Here is a 23,436-nt window from a genome sequence, read left to right on the forward strand (position 1 = left end):
ACAAAGTAATGAAGCCGCTCTGGAAAGTCAGTCAATTTCCAAAAACAAGGGACTGGCACCCTCCTTTCATCTAAATGCAGTAGTTTATCTTACATATGACTAGGTGGGCTGCTATCATCCTCTGCTCTGTATCACAGACTATAATGTACTTGGCAGTTCTCTGTATCACAAACTATAATGTACCTGCTTAAGAGCCCCATTCTGTCAGAATAGATGTATTGCAGACCAGGAGTGGGCAGTATTAGAGGACTTCAGTACTTCCACATTATGCCTTCAGTGCTGTGGAAGCAGTTTGACTAAGAATTTCCCACACGAGGCCAAGTTCTTTTCTCAATTGCACAAATGTAGATGGGCTGTTTACACTAATGATGGGAGTAGCTGCATAACTGTCATTACTAAACTCACAAATTCATAGAGCATTGCACAGTGCCATTTTTCTTTAAATTGGGTTCCTAAGACTTGTATAGCTCTGCTCAGAGCATGGTACAAACAACTCCCAGCTAATCCCCAATCCTGTGAGATATTGCCCCATCTTAGTAAGCACAATAGAGGCAGGAGAGAGCTATGATCAGAACTAGTTCCTACCTCCCAGTGTTGCTCAGATCACTAGGCTAAGAAGATTCCCAAATATTAGTTTAACGTCAGCCAATTCTGTGTATAGTGTTCTTGAGTGCTAACATCAAAAGCAAAAAACAAGAAGATATCATTTGTCAATGCAACAGTGGTCACATTAAATATTAATAGCAGATAAATGAGTGATGTAAATTCTTGGCCTTTATTTGGAGCCTTTTAACAGTTACAGTAAGAATTGTCATTGCAAACCAGGAATTTTGAAAAGATTGAACAATTAAGTTAAAAATTTGCACGCGCACCTGTAAGATATGTTGGGTACAGAAAGATAGATGTAAGCTTTTGGATGTTCCACTTAGTTTGTTTCAGATGTCTGATAAAACTAAATTTAAGAAAGGCTGATTGTTTTCTGAATCATTTCAGCAGGCGAGCACTTAACATCTATCAACAAATACTGTACCAAGTCAGCAGAGTAGCCACTTGAGTTTTATGTTTATTTCTGGTTATTTGTATCCAACAAGGAAATTATAAAAGACTGCCAAAAAGTCTATGATATAGATTTGTAAATAAGTTACCTGTATTATGAATTTCCCAATTCTATTTATGACTCAATTTCTTGGTATATTGGGGATGATGAAGCAATCCGGAATTTCACAGGAGTTTGACATGCAAGATTGGAAGTTTCCACATTGAGTTGGACACCAATTGTACATTTGACTGTTTTATGCGGTCAAGGAGCACCACTAGTATTTCTGATTCCCATCATTCCTTTCCCTTTAGCATAAGAGATTGATTTGCTCTCGGCAGAAGCAGAGATCAAATTGATCACAGTGCAACTCATCTAGTGTCTTGGCAAATCTGGACCCGTCCTTGCTCCTTACCAGTTGTGATCTTGCAACATAGAGGTGAAACTACAATGATCCATAGCACGCAGATAACCCTTCACAAAATGTGGAAAGCCTAAATAAATTTCCCATGGCAGGTCACACAAGCCACATTTTGCTACTTTGCCTTGAGTACGAAGAGAGGATAACGTGACGTACACAGCTATCAGAAGTTGAAAGACAGTAAGCTTTTGACCTCATACCAAATAAGTAATGGCAGAGAAGATTTTATGTGCATCAAAAACCCTGTTTTACCAATGCACTTTCACACCACAGTACTAGTTTTGTTGCCATCAATGCCTATTCCTTAGAATAAGGCATCTATAGACCATTCCAAGTTTGCCAGCTTGAATACTGGCAAGGCTTTTGGGGATTGGTCAGAACTTTTAGAAGGCGAAATATGCCACATTAGCATTTGTTTCTGCAGAAGCTAGTTTGTTCTTGTCCCTGTGCAAGTCTACCATTAAGGCTGGGCTCACTGAAACTTACTGCAAGTTTAACAAGATGACTAAATTACAAGAGATTATGTCTGCTCAGAGAGGCTGGTGAGAAAACCTAAAAAAATCTAAGGTAAAGAACCATGGTATTCTTTTAACTTTGGTGTTCTAGTAATGCAGTGCATTAGACTTCATGAGTCAGATACAGAGAAACAGACCAAATGTTGCTGTTACGCTGCACCACTACATTACACCCAAGGAAGGGGAAGCCTACAGTCCAACTGTGGTTTGGATTCACTGTAAGCAAATACCGAAAGAAGTTATCTCCCAACAGAATACAAGGGAGCTCCAAGGAAAATCTAGGCAGCAGTAATTTGAGCAAGGAATGGAGCTATGATTTGAGGATGAAGACCAATGTGGCAAGTTGTGTAGATTCAGACTGAAGATACCAGGATCTTTTGCTTAGTCTAATCATATCCCCAGAACATGACAGACTCCAGCAGACATGACACTCTTGAAATACAGAACTTTATTTAAAAACGGCTTAAAGTAGAAAAAACCTGACAAGAAAAATCCAGGTGGAAATATGGTTTTTCAGTAAAATGGAATTTTAGGGCAACAGAAGTCTAGAAGGCCACAAGAGAAATAGCACCACTGCAATTTTAAACAATGGCTAGTTACTTGCATTTTTTGGCATTCACTGAAATTGGGTTTTCCTCTGAATTTCACAAAGATTCATGCACTACACAACAGTTACCATAAAATGCTTGCCTTCTACACACATTTTAGGACAAGCTACGACCAGAAACAAATGCATACAAGCACATCAGGACTGATCAACCTCAGTGTGGGTAGATCAGATGTCCTGTGGGATCTTGCCAAACAGACAGCAACAAGAGGAGCTTGATAGCAAAGGAAGGGACAGTTCGAGAATAAAGTATTTTAAATATTAATATTAAAGTTAGTCTGGGTACTGTATTTTCTGCAACATTAGCTTCTCTATTAGCTAACAGCTATTAGTTTTGTCCCCAGAAAGTTACTGTACTGGCAAGTATCACTATTAAGATACACCAAGGGCTGAGAAAGACTACCCAACATGCACAAAAGAGGTATGTCCTCATCCCATTCACTCTCTTTTATACAAGTTCTGTTAGATCCATTGGTTTAAACCAGTACTCTTTGGGATGGGGGAGAGAAGGGAAAACAGAAAGAAAACAACAACAACAACAACAACAACGAAGAGGGAGACAGGACAAGTAGAAACAAGATCCAGAGAGTGAAGTGAGAAACTTTTAAAGAACCTTTTAGGCAATACAATTAGATCCATATTATTTCTCAGAAAATACAGTACACGAGTGTGGCAAAGTTGTTAGCCACAATGCCAGAGAAGGATTTAGCGCTCTTCAAGATAATTTGTACATGTTTGTCTGAGCTCTTCATATTCCTTCCGATCTTGTGACAGGCAACATTAAGGCCTATTTTGTCATTGAGAACTCACCACTTAGTGAGCGTCTTTACACAGGGATGGAGTTTTATTTTACTAGTCCCTTTTGCTGCACAAGGTCTCCCAGACAGCAGTGTAAGAGTTAGACACTTTCTAACCCCGGTTTGAAGCACATAAAATCTCCTGTCACATTACTTTATAATTTGGCATATGGAAGCATATTTTAAATACTCTTAAGGCATTTTTATTAAAAAGTTCTCTGCTGCAATTTCACATTAACTGAATCTTTCCGTGAGTCAGTCTTCAGTTTCTCTACTACACACTCCACCCCAGTATGGTACAGAAGAAAAGTCTTTCCACAAACCACTGTTTTACCAGCAAAAAAACAATTCTGCAACAAACTCCAAATATTCAACCTCTTGCTCCCTAAATATACCAACTAGATGTTAATACTGCTCTTCTATGAAGTGAGAAAGAGCTCCTAACTCAAACCCATTGGAAAAGAGTAAAACTTCTGCAAAGTGCAGTGAGTCCTCTAAGAATAATAAAGTGGAGGATTTTACAGTTAAGCACATGATTTGGGGCAAAGAATTCTGATGTTGCTGCTCTGCTGGTACAGTATGTGGACTATTAATACTCTTCTTGTTCCTCTTGTGGCGCTCCTTCGTCAGGTATCACAAAGCCTTCCTGAAGAGGGAAAAGAAAGAATGCATTAATGGATGTGGATATCCAATCAGGCCCACCGATCCTGCTGGTTGCACATATCTTTCCTTGCAGTTTTACGTGGGATACTGTCAAGGAGGTGTACACTCACTTAGGAGAGACCAGTGACAATACTGGAAAGATATTCCCTCCCTTAAATCTTGGATCTAGTTGACACGAAATTTCAAGAGCATAAGTAGTTTTGCATTCAAACTGAATTTGCTGCGCAACCACAAGGATAACATCTAGAGCTTTAGTACAAAGGATGCCTGACCCAAAGCACATAGAAGAAAGCAAGCGCTGACATTGGGCACAGGCAGACTTACATCTGTTGCATAAAGAATTTCAACAATCCTCTGCAACACTGGATCACTATCCCCTTCATTCTCTTGGCAGATCAATTCGATATTTCTCAGTTTGCCAAAGTAGAAGTCCCTCTCCTTCTCCAGATCTTCAACAGTAAGTTTCAAGACATTGATCTGCCAAAAAGTAGTCACACATGACAATTTCTCAACCAGAAACAAGTCCTCAGAGCATTTACTGAGAAAGCAAGATTCTCACAGTTCACAAAATAAAGCAGCTTGTTGCAATGTATAAAAGCACTTTGGGCATAATCAAGACCTGCACTGATCTATTACTGACAGTCGGTTTAGTTCTTATGTTCTATTTCTGTGCTAGACATCCAATTCACATGAGGGTCATTCTCTTTGCAAATACAAAGGGCTACTTCACATAGGTAAAAAACCAACTATCTGCAGTTTTCCTTTACAGGACTTATTCTTTTAGAGGCTAAATTACCATTTATATGAGGTTAGTTAGGGTAACCAGATATCCAATCTCATAGGGACTCTATCTCATGTAGATGCCTATTATCCTCCACCCCCATCCCAATTTTTCACACTTGCCATCCGGTCACCCTACATGAGATCAGTTTAGCTTATAACAGTGTGACATGGTATCTCACACTGACTGGAGTGTAGCAACAGACGTTCATACTTTAACTGGAATTCTGCTAGTTGCCTGCAACAGTACTGCAGGAGGAAGTATCAGCATGTAGTAGATTTAAGGTAGTGTTTGTGTATGCCACGTTGCAAAAGAAATTTTAGTCCTGGAGTGAAAAGTTTTATTCTGACAGTTTGCTACATCAAGCAATTGAATTGTTTTACTATATTTTCAAGACCCAGTCAGTCCTTAAGTAAAGATTCATGTAGATGAATTTGAATTAATATGCCACTTCACCTGGCACAGTCTACAAGTTTAATACTCACCTGTTGGATCAACTCTGCTGATTCATCCTCTACTATTCCTACTGGAGCCTTTTTAATCATTCCAGAGCCAGTTTTAGGAGCTGTTGTGGTTCTTTGAGTGACAATGGGCCTTTGTGGAGCTACAAGGTAAGATTCAGTGTTAATTCTTAGCCTATTAGTTTTTAGAATCAACTTCCCTCAGGGGTTATTTCCATCCATGCTTAGACAGAACAGTGAAGAATTTGAAAGCCAGTGTAATGCAGCAAGAAATGCCCCAAGCTCCCCATGTGAAGAATCCCTTCTCCCTGGAAAAGATGCTGGTACCAATCATCGCCATTTTCTTTAAGGAAGAAGCATCTGTTCTTGCAGCCTTCATTTCTGTGGCTCCCAGGTAACTGTCATCTATAAGAGGTATAGCAATTCTAGTGGTTACACACTATCTGACCTGAAGACGCCTGTCATGCCAAATGTACAGATAGGAATCTCTTTTCCGTGTGAGACACTATCTACCATGAAATAAGAGGTTCAGTATTACAGTATGATCTGAGGCATATATATCATGGTTTGATTCTGTGTTTTGAGAGATTGGAATCTTTGTGAAATAGAGGAAAAGCTATGAACTACCATAATTTATTGCACTGAAATTAAGCAATGAGTCACTTTTGCTAATTTAGGTTAATAATGCTCTTAATACTTAGAAAGACTTTCAGAATCCCTTCAATATTTCTGTTACCTGCACTGCTGGAACTGAGAGTTTTCTTGGGTTTGTTCAGAACTGGAGCAACAAGGGGAGGTGCTACTGTTGTTTCTTGGCCTTGTCGAGCTGCAACGGGGTCATAGTCTTTCCCATCATAGTTTGCATCAAAAAATTTTTTGAACCACTGAACAAATTCAAAATTGTCCTGAAATTTTCCTTTCACTAGTTTGTCCACAGGGATTATCTGAGGGAAAAAATTAAAGCTTGTTAAACAGAAGGGAAACATTCTTACAGTGAAGAGCAAGCTCTACAAAGTCATAGATTGTGGTCAGGACTGTGTACATGCAATTTGTAGTCCAAGTCTAGGGAGGATTTCTCTTGTGTGTTTAATACACAGGAATAATCAAAGATTTTTCTCCACAAGTTGGAATGGAGAGATAGTCCTTCTCTTCTGAAGTTTGGCCATCTCTCCACATGCTAACACCTTAACTTCATTCCAAGTCTGACCTGTTGGCCCATCTTCACAAATACTCCATGACACGCAGCACTGTTTAAGCTTTGGGGTGATTTCCCCACCCGCCTGGGGAGAACAGAGGTTGAGAATCATCTGATGTTATTCAGTGATCTGAGACATAGCAGACTAGTAAGAACTGGGTTGGACAAGAATTGCACAAACTAATACAGTTGTCACACTAAGTAGTAGTCTTAGGAGGACTGAATGGATATAGAGAATGGGCTATCCATTCTCCCTGAGATGAGGTTCCCTCAAAATAAGAGAACACTGGAATGTTAATATTGAAACCTTGTACTGATACTCCTATACAGTACCCGTTACATGAATACATTGCATTTTCCATGAACACAAAAGTTACTTAAACTATGAAGCTCCACTTTCACGTCTACTCTACAGCAGCTTGGAATCTGTGGGAAGAGGCAATCCTTGTGACTACCACACAAATTGGTTGTGGCTACATGTCTGGCACAAACAGAGCAGGAAGCTCAATTGCTATACTTCAGAAAAGTTGCAGCAGCAGTCTGAAAGAAGCATGTATGTTTCAGGTAGTGAAACTCATTCGGTTAGCAAGAGCCAGAAGTTGGAAGGGTAGGTGCTGCCATCTAAGATGATGACGGACAGACACCCAGATGTAAACAGAAACCAAATTCTGAGCTATTGGGTTCATACAGCAGTGCCGTTGGCCATTCTGATAATTTGAAACTTAACCGTGTGCACCCAAGTGCAAGGAGAACCAACTACAATTCCAGCTTACTTTGTCAACACCCATTCGCTTAAAACCCGCTTGTAAAATCTTGAAGTTTTGAATGTATTCATGTTCCAGCTTTGCTTGGAATTTCACTTTCTTGAGTGCTACAGAACCAGGGAAGAGCATGTCCATGAACTGACAGTAGGCAGCACCTGCCAAGAAAAACAGAAAGTTTCCATAAGCCATCTTATTCAAAGAGAAGTTGGGTGATTTAATATCTTTTACTGGACCAACTTCTGTTGGTTCAAGAGAGACTCTTTCAAGCTACACAGAACTCTTCTTCAAATGTAGCTCAGAAGCTTGTCTCTTTCACCAACACAAGTTGGTCCAATAAAAGATATTACCTCACCCAACTTGTGATGGCTACAACATCATCTTATTCAAAGGTCAGTCAGAAGCAGAGACTTCTTGGCACACTATTTACTGCAAGACAGAGAAAATATGAAGGTTATAAGGTTGGTCCCTGTTTTGATTTGAACCCTTGCAACAGAGCCTCCATAACTCACTGAGCAAACAAGTTGTACTTGTAACGAAGATCTGCATTATGACATTCCCACAACAATAAACTCAGTGGGGTTGCGCATGACAGATAACGTTATATTCTGCTAGGCAAGAAAACTTGGTTCTCTAACTAGTGAATAGATTAGACATTGTTTTACTTATTTATTCTAATTTCTAAAATAAACAGCATTTATCCATAGCTCTTGGTGCCCTGGAAGGTAAAAGGACATATCACACTATGTTTTTCAAGAGTCAACCAGCCTGACTCCCTAACAAAAATTCAGCCATAATAAAAGTAACAAAAACAAGACGATGCTTCATTCCATCCACGTCAAAGATCTCTCATTCCCATCCAATCCCACCCTAACTATAATTAGAACTTGGAAGGAAATTCCTATCGCCCAGAAGTAGAAATCTTTTCCCAGCAAGTGTTAACTTAGATTCTGCAAACGTTTTCATTTAAAAATATAGTTTCCAGCCCTTATGGATGGCTGCAGAGGTAATATGTTTGGAAGGTTAACTAGCTACAACAGTTCATGACACATACACGGTAAGTGCCTATCTGGGGAAGGGGGTATTTTTTTTTCCTAATATACCAGAGGAATCTAAGTCCACATTCACTGGTGGCAACAGCAGCCAAACACCCTGACCTATCACACCAAGACAGGTGGTACACGTTTGTGGAAACTTTGTAAGAAGTCTGTTTAACTGCCAAGAACATAGAATTCTAAGTTGCCTTTTGTCCTAATGTGTGATCTATTCATGCCACCCACAGCTGTTAGGAAGGGACAGAATGAAGGAATATCAGTAAGGGCACTGTTCCTGCTTGGGGGCTCCCACTGTCTCCTCCTGTTATTGGAAAAGACACTTCTTCTCCCTTCTTCATAGCCTCCTGATAGTGCAAATGAAGCTAGGAAAGAAATGTCTGCAACTGAACCTTCTAACATCTTTTTCTCCTATTCACTGAATGACTTCAGTGCTTGCCTCTACTATTCATGACATTTTCCAGGAGGAAACTGGCATGACCAATCAGTTTTCACTGAACAGCAGTGAAGCTGTTCCATCTTGCTTATTTCAGTCTATAGAGAAATGAGCAGCAGCACTAGAAAGGTCTGTCTGCAGACACTGGAAAGTGACACTGCTCAGTTTATACCAAGAGTGAACTGGAAAGCTTTTATTTGCAACTGTGAGTGGTAGGATCTAAGACCTTTAAAACTTAATCAAGATTCTGCAGAAGCTGATGTAGGTTCTCTCACTCCCCAGGGCAAGGTTCTCATGGAGTTCAAAATCCTCTGGTCCTAAATGAAAGTCACTAGCAATACAAAAGTTTTAATGCTTATTTTGATCTAACACCTAGGACACTGGGTAACTCATCTCAATTCTTCGATTCCTGTAACACTGCACTTTTGGTTCTTTCCACCCTTGCTGACCGTTTCTGCAGCATCTTATTAAAAGCACCTCATTCCTCCTTTTTCCTTTAGTTCCCCTCAACTTTCTGTCCTAAGAATCCTGCTTCTTTATAGTCCTGTTGAACTAGTTTGTTTCCATGGAATCAGCCACAAGCTTTGCTGACAATTCCCAAACCAATCTCAACTTCTCCCCCTCCTTTGTCCAGTCTTGAAATTCCATGTCACCCACCTACTGGATGTCCTGCCACGGTCTCAAATTCACCTTCTAAAACTGAACTATTTTCTCCCAGTCCTTTCCACCTTCCACTCCTTTCCTGTATCCCATGTTCAAAACCTTTGTTTAGTCTTCAACTCTTTTCTCCTTCCCAATAGCCTGTTGCTTCATTTTTACCAGCATCAAAAGGAACCTTTCATTTCAGTCTCCAGACCTAACGCCCATAACATGGGACTCTTCAGTACCATAACCCGAGGCACTTCCCTTCTCTCCCTTTCCACGTCTATATAAAATACCACCATGCCAAAATCCTCTCAACTCCAACTATGTCACCTCAAATCCTCTTGTTGGCTGCGCCTCCTTACCACATCAAGTTAGAGCTCCCTAACCTCACCATCAAGGTCCTACCAGTATATTTTTTCACCTGCCTGCCTGCTGTCCCAGTTCCATCCTTAAACTCCTCCCAGGCCTCCCACCTTACTCTTCTCTTCATCTCTTTAATAACCAACTGTTCAGAGAAGCTGGGCACCACCAACATTTATAAGCAGTGGCCACCATCTAGTTTCTCCGTCTTTCTTTCATGCGGACATGGAAAAAATGCTTGGAAAGTCTACTTCCTGTCTATGAAAGCCACTTCTTAAGAACTTAGTTTCTTCCAGGAATCTTCTCTGCTCCACACCATTGATTTTACTTCATTCTCTCTTCCCTGAACTTTTGTCCTATATCTTAAACTGTAATATCTTAGAAGAGAAATACACCTTTTACATTAAACTTATGGTATTACATAAATGATGTTTAGTGACAGTTTCACAGCCAAGTTATAATGCAAGAGGACAGTTTAACTCTGACTATGGATTTGTCTATAGTGGGATTTTAGCCAACCATGTAGCTATACCAGTGTAGAGGCCTATCATAACCATATTTTACAATGTCCAGCTTTACTCTTGTGGTCAAAAGAAACAGCCTTGAACTTCCATCTCATTGCCTATGTTCTAAGGCTAGAGTAGGAATGTACAAGTCTTCAGCTTCCACAAAGCTATAGAAGAGATCCTTTGCAACTTTAGTTTGGGGTTCAAGGTTAGTAAGTCTCAAATCAAGCAAGATCCAGTGACAGACTACTATCTTGTACACTTGCAGTCTGTCACTTTATTAAAAGGTTAATAATTGTGCAGTCACCCCCAGAGAGATGCTCTTAAAACCCATAGTAATGCCATCATCATGGCTCTTACCCGAACACAGGTGTTCAATTTTTGTCAGGTTCAACTGCAGAGACTCATTGATCCAGGCAAGCATGTCATGTCGACTCAAGTTATCACTGGTCACTGAAGTAGAATACACATTAACTGCCATTTTCTGAAAGATAGAAACCACAGATGGAAGTTTCATAGTAAAGTTGTTTCTGGTTAGAAGATCTGGCTCATTAGAACAATAGTGTACGCCCTGATTTACAGCCTTCTTTACCTACAGAAAGCTTTAAGATGACACACAACAAGCAATGGAGTCAACACTGCCAGGTAACAAAACCAGCTGTTGAAAGTACCCTCACGCTGTCAGAAACAGAGAGGAGTTGATTCAGTATTTTGTGAAAGACATGGGAGACGCATCAGGAAGTGGCAACCCAAAGTCCCTTCGTATATTTCCACCCTAACCTAAAGGAACCACTTCTAGGATAAGCTGATTCAGTCCTCTTGTCCATCTCCATTAAGACTGCCAAGACGGACAGTCCACTACACTGCCAGGCAGATTTCCTGACGGACTATATCTGGTGCAGGTCACAGAGGGCTGAGGCCACCCAACCATTCCACAGGATATTGAAGAGCTGGGTCAGAGACACCGGCCGCCAGCACCATTTCCAAGTAGCCGCCACCATCCAGCTCCCTACTACAAACCACATGGGAAGACACCTCAAGGCGAGAGCCGCGGGGAGTCTGTGTTTCAAAGGGAGCAGGCATCTCCCTGGCGCTAGCCACTGGCGAGGCCGGACACCCTTGGCAGACACAACCCCACCGCTCGGGCGGTTGGGGACCGTCGGTCCCAGCGACTGACTCTCCCCCGGGCAGAGCTCGCCACAGAAATACCCGCCCCCCGCCCCGGGGAGCGCAGGGCTCCAGAGCCGGGGCAGCGTCTCCGCCCACCCCCGCGGCCCGTCGCTTTCCTCCCCGCTAACAGCCCGCGCCGGGTCCTCCCCCCCCCCCCCACACACACACCCAGGCCGCCCGGAGAGGAAGCAGCAGAGCCCAGGGCGCCGGCCGGGCCGGGCCGGGCCGCACACCGCCCCAGGGCCGCCTCCAGCGCCCCGCAGCACCCGGCCATGGCAGCCCCTCCACCCCCCGCGGACGGCGCGCTGCACGCGGCCGCAGCCCCCCCGCAGGGCAGGGCAGGGCAGGGCCGGGCCGGGCCGGCCTCTCCCCGCAGCTGCTGGGCTGGGCGGGAAGGGGAGGGCATGGAGGGAGGGTCACCCCGCGGGCTGGCCGGGCGGCTGCCCGGAGAGGGGAGCGCCCCGGGGGCACCTGTTACCACAGCCCGGCCGCTCGGGGCTCAGCGCCCGTGGGGCCCGCCACACCGCCCCGCCCCGCCCCGGGCCTCGTGCCGGTCCCCTCACAGCCCGCCGGCCCCCGGCCCTGGCCAGCCCCCCGGCACCCGAGGCATTGCCTCAGCGGGGCGGCGCGGCCCGGCCCGGCCCCTCCCCCGCGTCCGTTACCTGCCCCCGCTCCGCTCCGCTCCGCTCCGCTCTGCGCCGTCGCCTCCTCCTCCTCCTCCGCGTTCAAACCGGCCCCGCCCGCCTGGGGATCGCGTCAGCCAGCCAGTCACCCGCACGCACCGTACGTGCTCACGTCACGGCCCAGCGTCCGCTTCCGTTACAGCCGGCGAGCGTCGCCTGTCACCTTTCCCCGAACTGGGGCGGGGCTAGGGGGGAAGTAGTCACCAAGGGGCGGGGGGCCGAGGCCTTGTTGCTAGGGCGGGGCACGCCCCCCCCGGAGTCACGTGACGATCTGTAGCCCCGATGCCGCTAAGGGATTGGTGGGGTCGGGGGTTACCTTGACAGACTCCGCCCCCTTCCTGTGGTGTCCGGCCCCGCCCCCAACCCCGTGCTCCTCCAGGCCCTACTGCCCCCAGGCTCCCTCCCCCCTCCTCAGCCCCTCCCCCCACTCCTCAGCCCCCCCCCACCTGCTCACCCCCCCAGGCCCATTTCCTCCTCCTCACCCCAGCCCCCTGCAGACCCTGCAGCCTGCACCCAGACCCCTCCAGGGGTTGGGCCAGCTGTTCCTTGGCAGCCCTTTTCTTGGCGCTGGCGCTGCCCAGGGAGCCTGGCAGACAGGGCTGGGCTGCTCCCCTGACAGCAGGAGGGGCAGGGGACGGTCAAATAATCAGCCATGCTTGAAATGGGTCTCCACAGTCCCAGGCCTGGCTTGTGCCCAGGGGCCCTGTGGCCCATCCCCACTGCCCAGTCCAGACCTTGGCATCCCCCAATACCCCATGTAGGACCATGGTCGTCCACCCCCACCCCCAGGAGCACAGGTCACCTCTCCCCATTTCAGCCCTTTCCCACTAGGCCAGGAGAAAAGCGGCAGGGCCTGCCCCACCCTTTGGGAACACAGCATCTGCCATTTCGACTCCCCAGGGTACGAGAAGTTTTCCCCGATTCGCCAACAGGAAAATGTGGCATCACGAGTCCTCATCAGTGGGTACGACAAATGGGTAGCCATTGCTCATCCTCCATCCAGGGCTGAGAGAGATTCTCCCATGAGATGAAAGTGTAAATTCTTAAAATCTGCAAGTACTCTACCTCATTCCCATCACTCAATGACTCTGTCTTCCCTGCATTTATTCACGAACTTCTTATAGCGTTGTAGACCACGGTACCAGGGGTATGTATTAATAACCAAGGGCCTGATTCTTTGTTCTGCATCCTGTCTTGTAATTTTCACCTGTGCTTTGCACTCACTTTGTACAGATGTAGATGATGACACAAGATGTCAGGCAGCGGAGAATTGTGTCTCCTCGTCTCTCCATTGCACATAGTTGGAGACATAAAATAGAAAATACTTCATCTTTATGACTACAATGTGCAAAAGTAAACAACAAAAATACAAAGTTCCTGCTGCTCCTTGATGCATATATATATATTTTAACATATCTTGCTGTTAGTTTCCTTTTTTGTTTATCCTGAAGACTTGGTTTTGCTCATGTGATATGTAGCAGTGTAATATAAGGAGCATGGTGAACACAAACAGGGACTGTTCCCTTAGCAATAACTATTTAGAAATTCCTGCCCAGTCATGTGAATTTCTAATGCTTTGCAGAGCAGATGGTTCAGCCAATTATAATTTATATATAGTTCCTTTTGCAACAGCTTTCTCTAAGGGCGTCACACACCTCTAAAACCAGTTCAGAAAAACAGTTAAAACTTCTAATTAGTATCACAGGCTTTAAGAAAATAAGGAAAGTTTTCAGTGAGGCCAGACCAAATTCTCTGGCAGAGAATTCACAGCCAGGACCAAAGGCTTCCAGGTGACCAAATACATCAGTATGAAGAAAAGTCCAGCTGTAACTAATAAAATACCATTGGTTTTGTATCACCTTCAGAGTGAGGAACAATGTGGATATTCATTGGTATAGTGCTCCTGCTCATGTACCCTGACAGCTGATGGGAAGGATAGTTCTTAGGACTACTTGAATACCAAGGTCCTGACCCTGTTGCTCCTGACCTCAGTAGGAGTTTTGCCCAGTGTGAATAACTAGATACGTGTTGAGGCATAGCGTTTAAGGCCAGAAAGAACCACCAGCTCACCCACTCTGACCTCCTGGGTATCAAAGGCCACCAATTCCGATTCCTTGACCTAAACACTGAGGGGTCCTGTTAGTTAAATACATCTGAAAAGACAACAGTTGCTCCATAGTTAAGGTTGCACTCCAGGAGTACTGAGCAGCTGTTACTGTTATGCAAGGATGTGGGGTGAGGTGCAGAGGCCAAAGGTTAGACTTGATTGTCACTGGCAAGGCTTTGGCTTGCAGGGGCAGAACTGTGTGGCAGGCTGCAGCCAATGGGACGGCTGGCATTGCTGTGTTATGTAATGTGTGAAATAAGGAACAATTTAATAATTAAACACAAGCTCTCCATGGCTTATAGCACAGAACAACACAGGCTCCATTATGAGGCTGATCCATGGTGATTACTAGACACTATAGTTATAGTGATGATGCTCCTTGCCACATGATTTCATCAGCAAGAATATCCTTAGTGCATAGACAAAAGTCCTTTGGACAGTAGCTCATGCTTCTGGCTCAGTCCTGCAAGGAACAGAACATCCTGAATTTTAAGGTGAGACATTCAGCACTTGCAGGATCAGGCTGTCGATTGAGTCCTGCTCCCCTTACAGGTGTGGGCAGTCCCACTGACTCAGACTGTGACACACACCCCTTCACTGAGGGCCAGCATGACCTCAAGGCATCCCTTGTCTATTTTAAGCCCTCAGCAGGATGCAAATGGTCTGTGGGCCTATGTGCTGGCCCCAGGCAGATTTCACCCTAAGTAAGAATCTTCAGTCTAAATCAAACCTCAGCTAGGTGTTGAAGATGCTGGGTAGAGAACCTGGTAGGGGTGGGTGTGGTAATAATGCTTGTAAGCACATGCAGGGTATGCTCAGTGGACAGCTAGTTCATTTTAAGCATGTTTCTGTGTTTTTACTTCTTTCTGTTAAAAAAAAAAAATGTCCAGTCATATAGAAATACTGATTTTAATTAAACTGTGATAAAGGTTAAGGTAAACTCTTGGCATTGATCCTTTTTCTTTTCCATAAGAAAATAACTGTTTAGACAAGGCACAGTTTTGATTTTTCATACTTTGGTACTGGGCCCTCCTACAGAAAACATGTGAAATATTGCAACAAAACAAAATACGAGTTTGTCGTGATTTTAAAAGATCATATAAAAACCCACAAAAGTTTAGACATTAAAATTCTTAGTCTAAAAAAATAGCACCAATGAGAGTAAAGGGCCTTTAAGAATCATTAAAACGGCATTCCTGAAATGCAGCTCTCTCCTTAAAACATCTTTATAAACACGTCATAAAAGGCAGATTTTACAGGGAAAAATATTTTGTGGAAGATTACCACTTTTTCCATGTACCTTTAATGCCAAGGCAACTCTTATTCTTATTCTTCTGATCTTTGTTTGCTTTCCAAATCTTTTCTCCATTGTATTTATTTATTTTTCTTTAGATGAGGAAGGGAAGGATACGAAAACCAGGGCAGAGAATTCAAAGATGAAGCTGAGTCTGGAAAAAGGTCAAAGGCTCAAAGATATGGAGGATTCGCATGGAGATTTTGTAATCTCCTTACCCCATTTGAATCTAAAGCCTCAGCTCAGCCATGAGCTCCATGTGGGCAGACTCCTACAAACATGCAAACCCCTATTCTTCTCTGTGGGGTTCTGTGTTCCACCCACTAGGAGCTCACTGCAGGCTCAGGGACTATAAAATGCTTTCGCGTAACAGTAAACAAGAGTAGGGTGGAGGAATTAGTGTTCTGATCCGGATCCAGAATAGGTTTAGGGTTCAGAGTTTAGCTTTAGCGTTTCAGACGAGCTAGGCACGCAAATGCATGTGGAGTTACTCCAATTTTTTACACAGAGGCAGCCAATTAGCCAGCTGTATGTGCATTAATGCATGCAGTCTTGTCAGTTGCATGCTCATGTTAGAGGAGCACTTTGAACACCTACATCACTGGGAAATCTGGCCCCATGTGTCTCCTGAGTCCCATCTTTGTAGTCTGTGTGTGTGAGATGACTAAGGGAGATGATCGCTGCTTCTTGTCCCTGAGTTGCTTAGAGAGAATGGAGGTAGCACACAGGAGAGCGCTGCTTGGCTTTTCTTCAGCATTTTCGAAATCAGTGCATTCTCAAGTGGCTGTCACTTGGGAACATGCTAACTGACAGGGTTTCCAAGTGCAACTGGGGAGGAAGTGCCACGCAGGACTGAGACGAGAGCCCTTCAGTCTCTTCTCTGTGGGGAAACCCTGCCTCACATGGCTGTGACCTGCTGCCCCTTGCTGTCAGTTCCCAACGAACTCTCAGTCTGGGCATCAAGAGGAGGCAGGCTGCAGCTGCGGTTGGAGATGGGAAACAACCCGCATGTAGATCAAAACCAACTCAACGCAGGGCAAGCTACACCATGAGAGGGGTGGGAAACAGGAGGGTCTTCATCCACTGGGGAAGATGCCCTCTTCCAGTACCTGGCAAGGAGATGCCCAGAAGTCTTCTGTTATCAAGGAGAGGCAGACGGAGCAGAGATAGGGAAGCTCTCATTTCTCATGGATCCTTGTTAAAGTGGAGGTTGCCTTTATGAATGCGGAGGACAATGCAGAAAGACTTCTGTTTGCCTAGGTTTTCACATAGCCTGCAAGATTGGTTTGAGGGCCAGGCAATACTTGACTTTGCCATAGGAAACAGAGTCTTCTCTTAACTTGGAAAAGCAAAAGATGCTTGAAGGCTAGGGAAGAAATGCAAGCCCTTCCAACTGCTATCCAAATCCATACGTTGGCTGTTGCTCGAGCCTTTTCTTAGATGCAGTGGCGTTTGTTTTCAGTCAGATCAGATGTAGTGACACTTAGTAAAAATGTCTCTCTGCTTCTTAACTGACACTAGCTAAATGTGCAGGGAGGGAGGGAGGGCGGATGAGTTAAGAACAGTGGAAGTCTGATAGGCCTTATAATAAAAACTGACTCTCAGGGGCAGGGAGGAAGAGGCGAGGATTTGAGAGTTTACTCCATGGCAGGAGAGTTCCCTTTTCCATTTACACAGCCAGCTCCTGCCCCACTGCAGCCAGCAGCGAAAGCACCACTGACGAAACCAGGAGAAGAATCAGGCCAAAGCCACGGGCAAAATTCCTAGAGTGAAATCTTGGCTACACTGAAGTCGATGGGAGTCTTCAGTGGAGCCAGGATTTCACCCCAGTGACTCAGTGGCATCAGGACTGGGCCTAGCTACGTTGGATGAGGTCGCTACGATGCCAGGTTGGCATATTTCTCACAGACTGAAGATTCATTGCACAATTTTGGTTTCTCTCACTGCTTCTCTGCAGCTGGACTGTGTGTCATTTTTCATTTGCATTGGCAGCATTGTTCAGCTTTATAAAACAGTTAATAAAAAATAGTTTGTGAGGTTTTAAAAAACAGCCTTAACCCTGAGTGCTGTCCTTTGTGCCCATTTCAGCGCATTCACTTCCAAAATGCGAAGAGAACGTTTTCTTTTTAGACCTGGAGCCCCAGCTCGCCACGATCTGATGAATAGTTTACCTGTGAAGCTGTTCAGCAGGAGTTCTTAATGTAAAAATGAAAAGAATGTTTTAAAAAGGAAGGAGTGAATCTCAGTAACCTACAGCCAAACACATACAACAACATTTCTTTAGCTCTAACTAGAAAAGTAATTCTATCACCTCACAGTTCGGTTTCAGCTACATTCAGGTCTAGGAATTTCCATATTCTCATGTAATGCCTTAAAGCAGCAACACAAGTTTAAAAACAAAATTAAACTTAAAAAAAAATAATGTAAAAAGCTATTTGGTTTTTGTATCCCGTTTGTTCGTTCAGTGTATGGAACCTGACAGGGTTCTTTATACCTGTGGCTAGAGGTTTGATTTCTTAGCAATTGTTTTGAGAGGTTTGTTTTTAAGAAAAGCATCGTTTCTACCTATTTCAAGTTTGTTTGCAGCACGCCAAACAGCGGCTTTCACCACTCAGCCTCTGAATCGCTACTTTTCAACGGTACAGTAAAATAGAATGCTTAATGCTCTGGGTGAGACACAACAGTCTACGGTCTCCTGGGTGGGTAAGCTAGGTTCTGTGTTCAGTATTTTCTAAAGATTGTTGTCTTCTGTCCCTTTGAAAAAGTCACCCTAACAGGTTCTTTGGTTAAAGAAAGTTTCCTAAACTCTCCCTGCAGGGCCACACTTCCTTCCCAAAGCGTGTGGCTCGGGGAACCATTCCTACGAAGTAATGGAGCTTGTGGGCTTTTCTCTTCCTTCCCTCTTCCACACAGGCAGTTGAGCTAGTGCATCTTTACCAGAAGATACGAGAGAATCCCTGCTATTCACAGGCAAAATAATCCTTGAGCGGGGCGAACAGGTGCCGGATGACTGGGACGCTCCACGATCTCCCAAGTAGTTTCTGACGAGCTCCACGCCCCATGTTGGACACGTCCGTGTAGTGGAGGGGGAAGCCAAAAATCCTGCAGGGGGAAAGAAGAAAAGTGGAACCTTTAGAACAGACATTACACTTTGACGATGTCTTGTCCTTTTAGTCACTGGGTTATTCCTGAGGGCCAGAGCCCTGACCCTCTGCATCACCCAAGTCACTGGGCTTTGTGCGTGGGTTCTCTGGATGTTCCAGGGGAAGGACTTCCTCACCCACAGACAGCTGAGCAACTCCACAGCTCCTGCACTGAAGGGGTTTTGGCCTGTGGCTCTTTGCAGTTGCACAGCCAATGTCCATCATGCCCTCACCTATGCCCACTTCTGTGTGGTCATGGAGACAACCCCCAGAGTATGATACACAATCTGTATGGAGTCCCCTTGCATAGCCTCAAGGCATTATTTCTACTCTGCTGACTCTTGTGCTGGTCACTGTGTTGTCTCACGAAGGAGCATATTTACAAAGGGCCATGGTCCAGACCCCCACTTTGTGGGCCCAGTTTCTGCCCTGGCAGTATAGGTGAGGGTATCATAGAAGATTAGGGTTGGAAGGGACCTCAGGAGGTATCTAGTCCAACCCCCGGCTGGAAGCAGGACAAACCTCAGCTAAATCATCCCAGCCAGGGCTTTGTCAAGCCGGGCCTTAAAAACCTCTAAAGATGGAGATTCCACCACCTCCCCAGGTAACCCATTCCAGTGCTTCACCACCCGTCTAGTGAAAAACCTTTTCCTAATGTCCAACCTAGACCTCCCGCACTGCAACTTGAGACCGTTGCTCCTTGTTCTGTCATCTGCCACCACCGAGAACAGCCTAGCTCCATCCTCCCTGGAACCCCCTTTCAGGTAGTTGAAGGCTGCTATCAAATCCCCCCTCATTCTTCTCTTCTGCAGACTAAACAAGCCTTGTTCCCTCAGCCTCTCCTCATAAGTCCTGTGCTCCAGCCCCCTAAGAATTTTTGTTGCCCTCCGCTGGGTTCTCTCCAACTTCTCCACATTCTTGTTGTAGTGGGGGGCCCAAAACTGGACACAATACTCCAAATGCGGCCTCACCAATGCCGAATCAAGGGGAATAATCACTTCCCTTGATCTGCTGGCAATGCTCCTACTAACGCAGCCCAACATGCCATTAGCCTTCTTGGCAACCAGGGCACACTGCTGACTCATATCCAGCTTCTTATCCACTGTAACCCCCAGGTCCTTTTCTGCAGAACTGCTGCCTAGCTCGTCCGTCTCCAGTCTGTAGCTGTGCATGGGATTCTTCTGTACTGAAACCTCTCTCTGATTCGTGCCCACAGTTCCATTGCAGGTGCATGCTGCACTCACATTAAAGAAGCCCCCCCTTTACAAATCCGGTCCCAAGACCCTGACCCTGTTCTAACTGAAGCCAACGGGAGAAGTAGGCTCTTTACTTCACATTTAGGGCAGTGTTCCATATTTGCTCCATATTTTTTCTTTCCCATAGAGATCTGTATCCTGAAAAATCACTCCTGCCCCCTTCTGTAAAAGCTTGTCTAGACACATTATTCTGGTATGGCTTTTATGTTTGCACATGGGTATCCTGCTCTTTCATACTTACGGTTTTCACAAATCTAACTCAGATTTAAGGGGTTTTTCCAGCTGCCATCAATGCATTCAGGTGCTGAAATCTAGCGATCCACACTACTATTAAAGTATTTCTTCCTCCATGCATCTATGATCTTGCTTCTCTTGTATTACTAAAATGCAGAGATAATCTCTGTCTTCTGAAACACAGCACTGGGATCCTGTCGTACTGAAAAGCCCTGATGAGCAATCAGGAAGGGGAATGCAGCGACTGTGTCGCACTTGACCGAAATGCAGTCATGAATTCATCTTAATGGCAGGCTCTTGTATTATTATCATCATCATTACTGCTGCTGTCCACTGAAATACAAGGCAAATGAATCTATGCAATCTCTTGCCTGAAGAGTTCGAACAGATGTGTCCAGTCCTGGAGAATCATGGCTTAACGTGAAAACCAGTTTCCACAAGAACTGAACTTTTGGAATCCCCCTACACTAAAGAAGAACTGTATTCCGCCAACAAGTGCATGGACTAATTCCACTGGGAGCACCCCATAACAGAGCCAGCTTTCTCTGCTGACAGAGAGACCCTAGACGCTCACTCTGATTAACACCAAATCCCCCTTGCCTGGGGTGCCAGCTTTATTTAAAACTTGACCAGGGAAGGGGGAAGTCAAAGAACCAGAAGACACACCAAAGACCTCTCTGCCCTATGGCTCCTCCAGTCACTAAACTGAGGCAGGCAAAAGCAAAAAGAAAACCTATGGAGTCCCCAGACCATCGAGAAGTCCCCCTTGTTGGCTTCCTGGCCACTGCCCTTACTGCAGACTCTCTGGCTTGTCTCGGTGAACTCCTAGGCTCCTTCCAAGGAGAATCAGCAGGTTCTGCTTCTTTCTGAGGAACTGCCAGATTAGTAAAGGCCACCCCCATGCACACCTAACACCCCCCTCCAGTGTGTGCTGGAGAAGCGAGTTTCCTTTCCAGGAACCAGTTTCAGGCAAGGGGCTTCAGGACCAGGGCCTTGCCCTTTTGGAGACTCACCCTGATGAGCCAGTAAACTCCATCTCAGACTCCCCATGGAAAAAGAGCGGGCAGATCCATGCAGCTCCTCCCACAGGTCTTGAAGGGCTTGTCTAGAGAGAGATTTAGTGCCCAGCAGCTAGGCTGTAAATCTACAGTGCTCTAGCCTGCTGTGTCTGACTGGCTATGTGGACGGTGCACCAAAAGTTCCATCGCATTCTCTGATCTGAACAGCAGTCGATCAAAGCGCACCACGGTTCTTCTAGCATACAGGAACAGGACCTACAGAGCCAGTTAGTGCACAGCACAGTGGATTTACACCCCAGCCGGCGGCGCACTAACTCTCCATACAGACATGCCCTGAGCGCATGGTTCTATTCTAGTCCCCACTTTTTTCCTCTCCCATCCCTCCACCTCTCTCTGAGCCGCCCCTTGCTAGTGACGCTCACCTTTCTAACTCAGTGCACCACAAACTGTCTTCTTTCCCATTCATGAGAACTGGGAGCTGCAGGCTTTTCCCCTGCCTGAGGGAGTTGGATTTAGTCGTTATGGTTTGCACTTTCCTCAACTGAAGAACAAAACAACAAGAGATGATGTGAACTTTTGGGCTTTAGTCTTGGGGAATCAAACGAACGTGCTGAGGGCTATCCCACAAAGCCCTGGTACTGAGAATAGGGCTGGTCTTGGCAGGGAATGATGAAAGGAGGGAGGGGGGTGAGGATTCTGCATGCCAGCATTTTTAGTATTTACAACAATATGCATCAGATGCAACCGCCGCTACCTCAGCTCTTAAGAGAAGCGGTTGAACTCCCAGAAGAGGGTATTTTTTAAAAAATATGGAAACAGATGGAGCTGCCCTTCCTGGGCTCTGAAATCCATAGCTCCCAAGAATTAAACGTATCTGTACAGAGATCCAGAGAGAGAGCAGCAATTTGTGGCTCTTGCAGGAACAGTGCTGGCCTCTTGGGAACAAGGAAAGGTAGCAGGCCAGGGTGTGTGCCCATTAACCAGGCCTGTGTCACAGGGCATTACATCCCCACACACACAGCCAAACACTCAGCTTTGGGCCTCATTGGTACAGTCCCATTTTTGGCTCAGTGCGGACAACACCTCAACAGAAAAGCCCAGCATCCTGTCTCAGCAGATCCACAAAGCAGAGCAGAGGGGAAGGTCAGGGAGGTGTGGGGGAGGGAGGGAGAGAGAGAGGTTGGAACCACAAAGAAGTACCTCATTAAGGATGAAAAGAGAGAGAGTCCCAGAATATCCTCAAGCCCAGGAGAAGGCAGAGAATCCTAGGGAGTAAATCAACTAGAGTGTCCACCGGACAGAACGTCCCTGATCACATCCTGCAGCATTACGTGACGTAGCCCTGAGAGGTGCCCGAGCTCCTGCTAAGGGCTATTCATGGCAAGATGAGAAATACCAGACTGCCCCGAGGAAGGAAAGGGAAAGGCTTGAACAGTGAGTCTTACCTTTGCTATCCTACTGTACTCCAGGCAGTCCTGAAGCTCAACTCTATCAGTCCTTGCAGCTACCAGAGGCCTGAGAACAGGCAAAGCTCATTACATTCTAAAAGCCACAGTTAACTCCGTTCTCTAGTCCTCCACCAAGCTTAACTCTTGTGCAAAATCCATTGCTTCCTCCGCTGTAGCAGGGAATGCGGCATAATTTAAAGAAAAAGTGAAAATCAAATATAATCCCAGCCTGGAATCCAAGTGAAAATAAAGCCTCACCATTAGAATGTCATACGCATGAACAGCCGTTAGCCGCACACCGTCCCGCTCGGCAGAAGCAGGCTTTACACAAAAGAGGCGATGGAATCCAGAAACCTCCCAAAAGAGACTAGCTAACAGAGGTCATGGGAGAAACATGAAATTAACGGCTGGCGGGGGCTTCTGGGTCTGTTTATTAATTACAGTTTTAAGAAAAATGTTTATGGCTTTAAAAAAACCCAAAACAAACAAAACCAAGAGATCAGTGGGGGGTTTCTTGGATTTTTTCCAATGAGAGTGAGTGTGACTGGTGGAGATGTATTTGTGAATGGAAATAACCTGCACAAAAAATCTGGCAACTGATTTCTAGGATTTGTGCGCGTCCTTTCTGTGTCACGCCTAGCAACTGTAACCCTGGCCTGCTGTTTCCTTTCATTTCCCACCTTAAAATGGCAGGCAAAGGTGAGCAGAGGGGTTGTGAGACTCCTTCTTCCTACAATGTCAGTGACAGATGGAAACCAAACCTCAGCCGACTTGAGAAATATAAACAGAAAAATGAGTGTTCCCGTGATAAGATACAACCCACTGATGCTCAGACTTAGACTGACA

General features: G+C 45.4%; 2 protein-coding genes across 7 annotated transcripts in view; both read right to left on the reverse strand.

Annotated features, from left to right (window-relative positions):
• Nucleotides 1–756: 756 nt before the first annotated feature.
• On the reverse strand, nucleotides 757–12,248 carry MAPRE1 (microtubule associated protein RP/EB family member 1). Of its 3 annotated transcripts, XM_067553956.1 has the most exons (8): nucleotides 12,069–12,248; nucleotides 10,597–10,720; nucleotides 7,250–7,395; nucleotides 6,018–6,225; nucleotides 5,609–5,686; nucleotides 5,306–5,424; nucleotides 4,364–4,516; nucleotides 757–4,022 (listed from the first exon to the last, which is right to left on the reverse strand). In XM_067553956.1, exons 2-8 carry the CDS (start codon nucleotides 10,715–10,717, stop codon nucleotides 3,966–3,968), a joined length of 882 nt encoding a protein of 293 aa, XP_067410057.1. In that variant the 5' UTR covers nucleotides 10,718–10,720; nucleotides 12,069–12,248; the 3' UTR covers nucleotides 757–3,965. The 3 variants fall into 3 exon arrangements, with proteins under 3 accessions (XP_067410057.1, XP_067410056.1, XP_067410058.1); XM_067553955.1 differs by lacking the exon at nucleotides 12,069–12,248 and having other exon boundaries at nucleotides 10,597–11,301; XM_067553957.1 differs by lacking the exons at nucleotides 5,609–5,686; nucleotides 12,069–12,248 and having other exon boundaries at nucleotides 10,597–11,296.
• A 2,295-nt stretch (nucleotides 12,249–14,543) lies between these two features.
• Nucleotides 14,544–23,436, reverse strand: part of DNMT3B (DNA methyltransferase 3 beta) — a 77,801-nt gene continuing 68,908 nt past the window's right edge. For 2 of the 4 annotated variants that reach the window (XM_067553959.1, XM_067553958.1), the window contains exons 19-21: nucleotides 22,588–22,657; nucleotides 21,565–21,683; nucleotides 15,090–18,592 (exon numbers count right to left, since the gene is read on the reverse strand). In XM_067553959.1, coding sequence (XP_067410060.1) covers nucleotides 18,451–18,592; nucleotides 21,565–21,683; nucleotides 22,588–22,657 — 331 coding nt within the window. In that variant the 3' untranslated portion in view covers nucleotides 15,090–18,450. Of the gene's footprint in view, nucleotides 15,063–15,089; nucleotides 18,593–21,564; nucleotides 21,684–22,587; nucleotides 22,658–23,436 lie in introns of those variants that run through there. The other 2 variants (XM_067553960.1, XM_067553961.1) reach the window with 2 other exon arrangements.

This window comes from Emydura macquarii, unplaced genomic scaffold (assembly GCF_026122565.2).
Source record: "Emydura macquarii macquarii isolate MOO-44397 ecotype Brisbane River unplaced genomic scaffold, CSIRO-AGI_Emac_v2 contig_1483, whole genome shotgun sequence".
NCBI lineage: Eukaryota > Metazoa > Chordata > Testudines > Chelidae > Emydura > Emydura macquarii.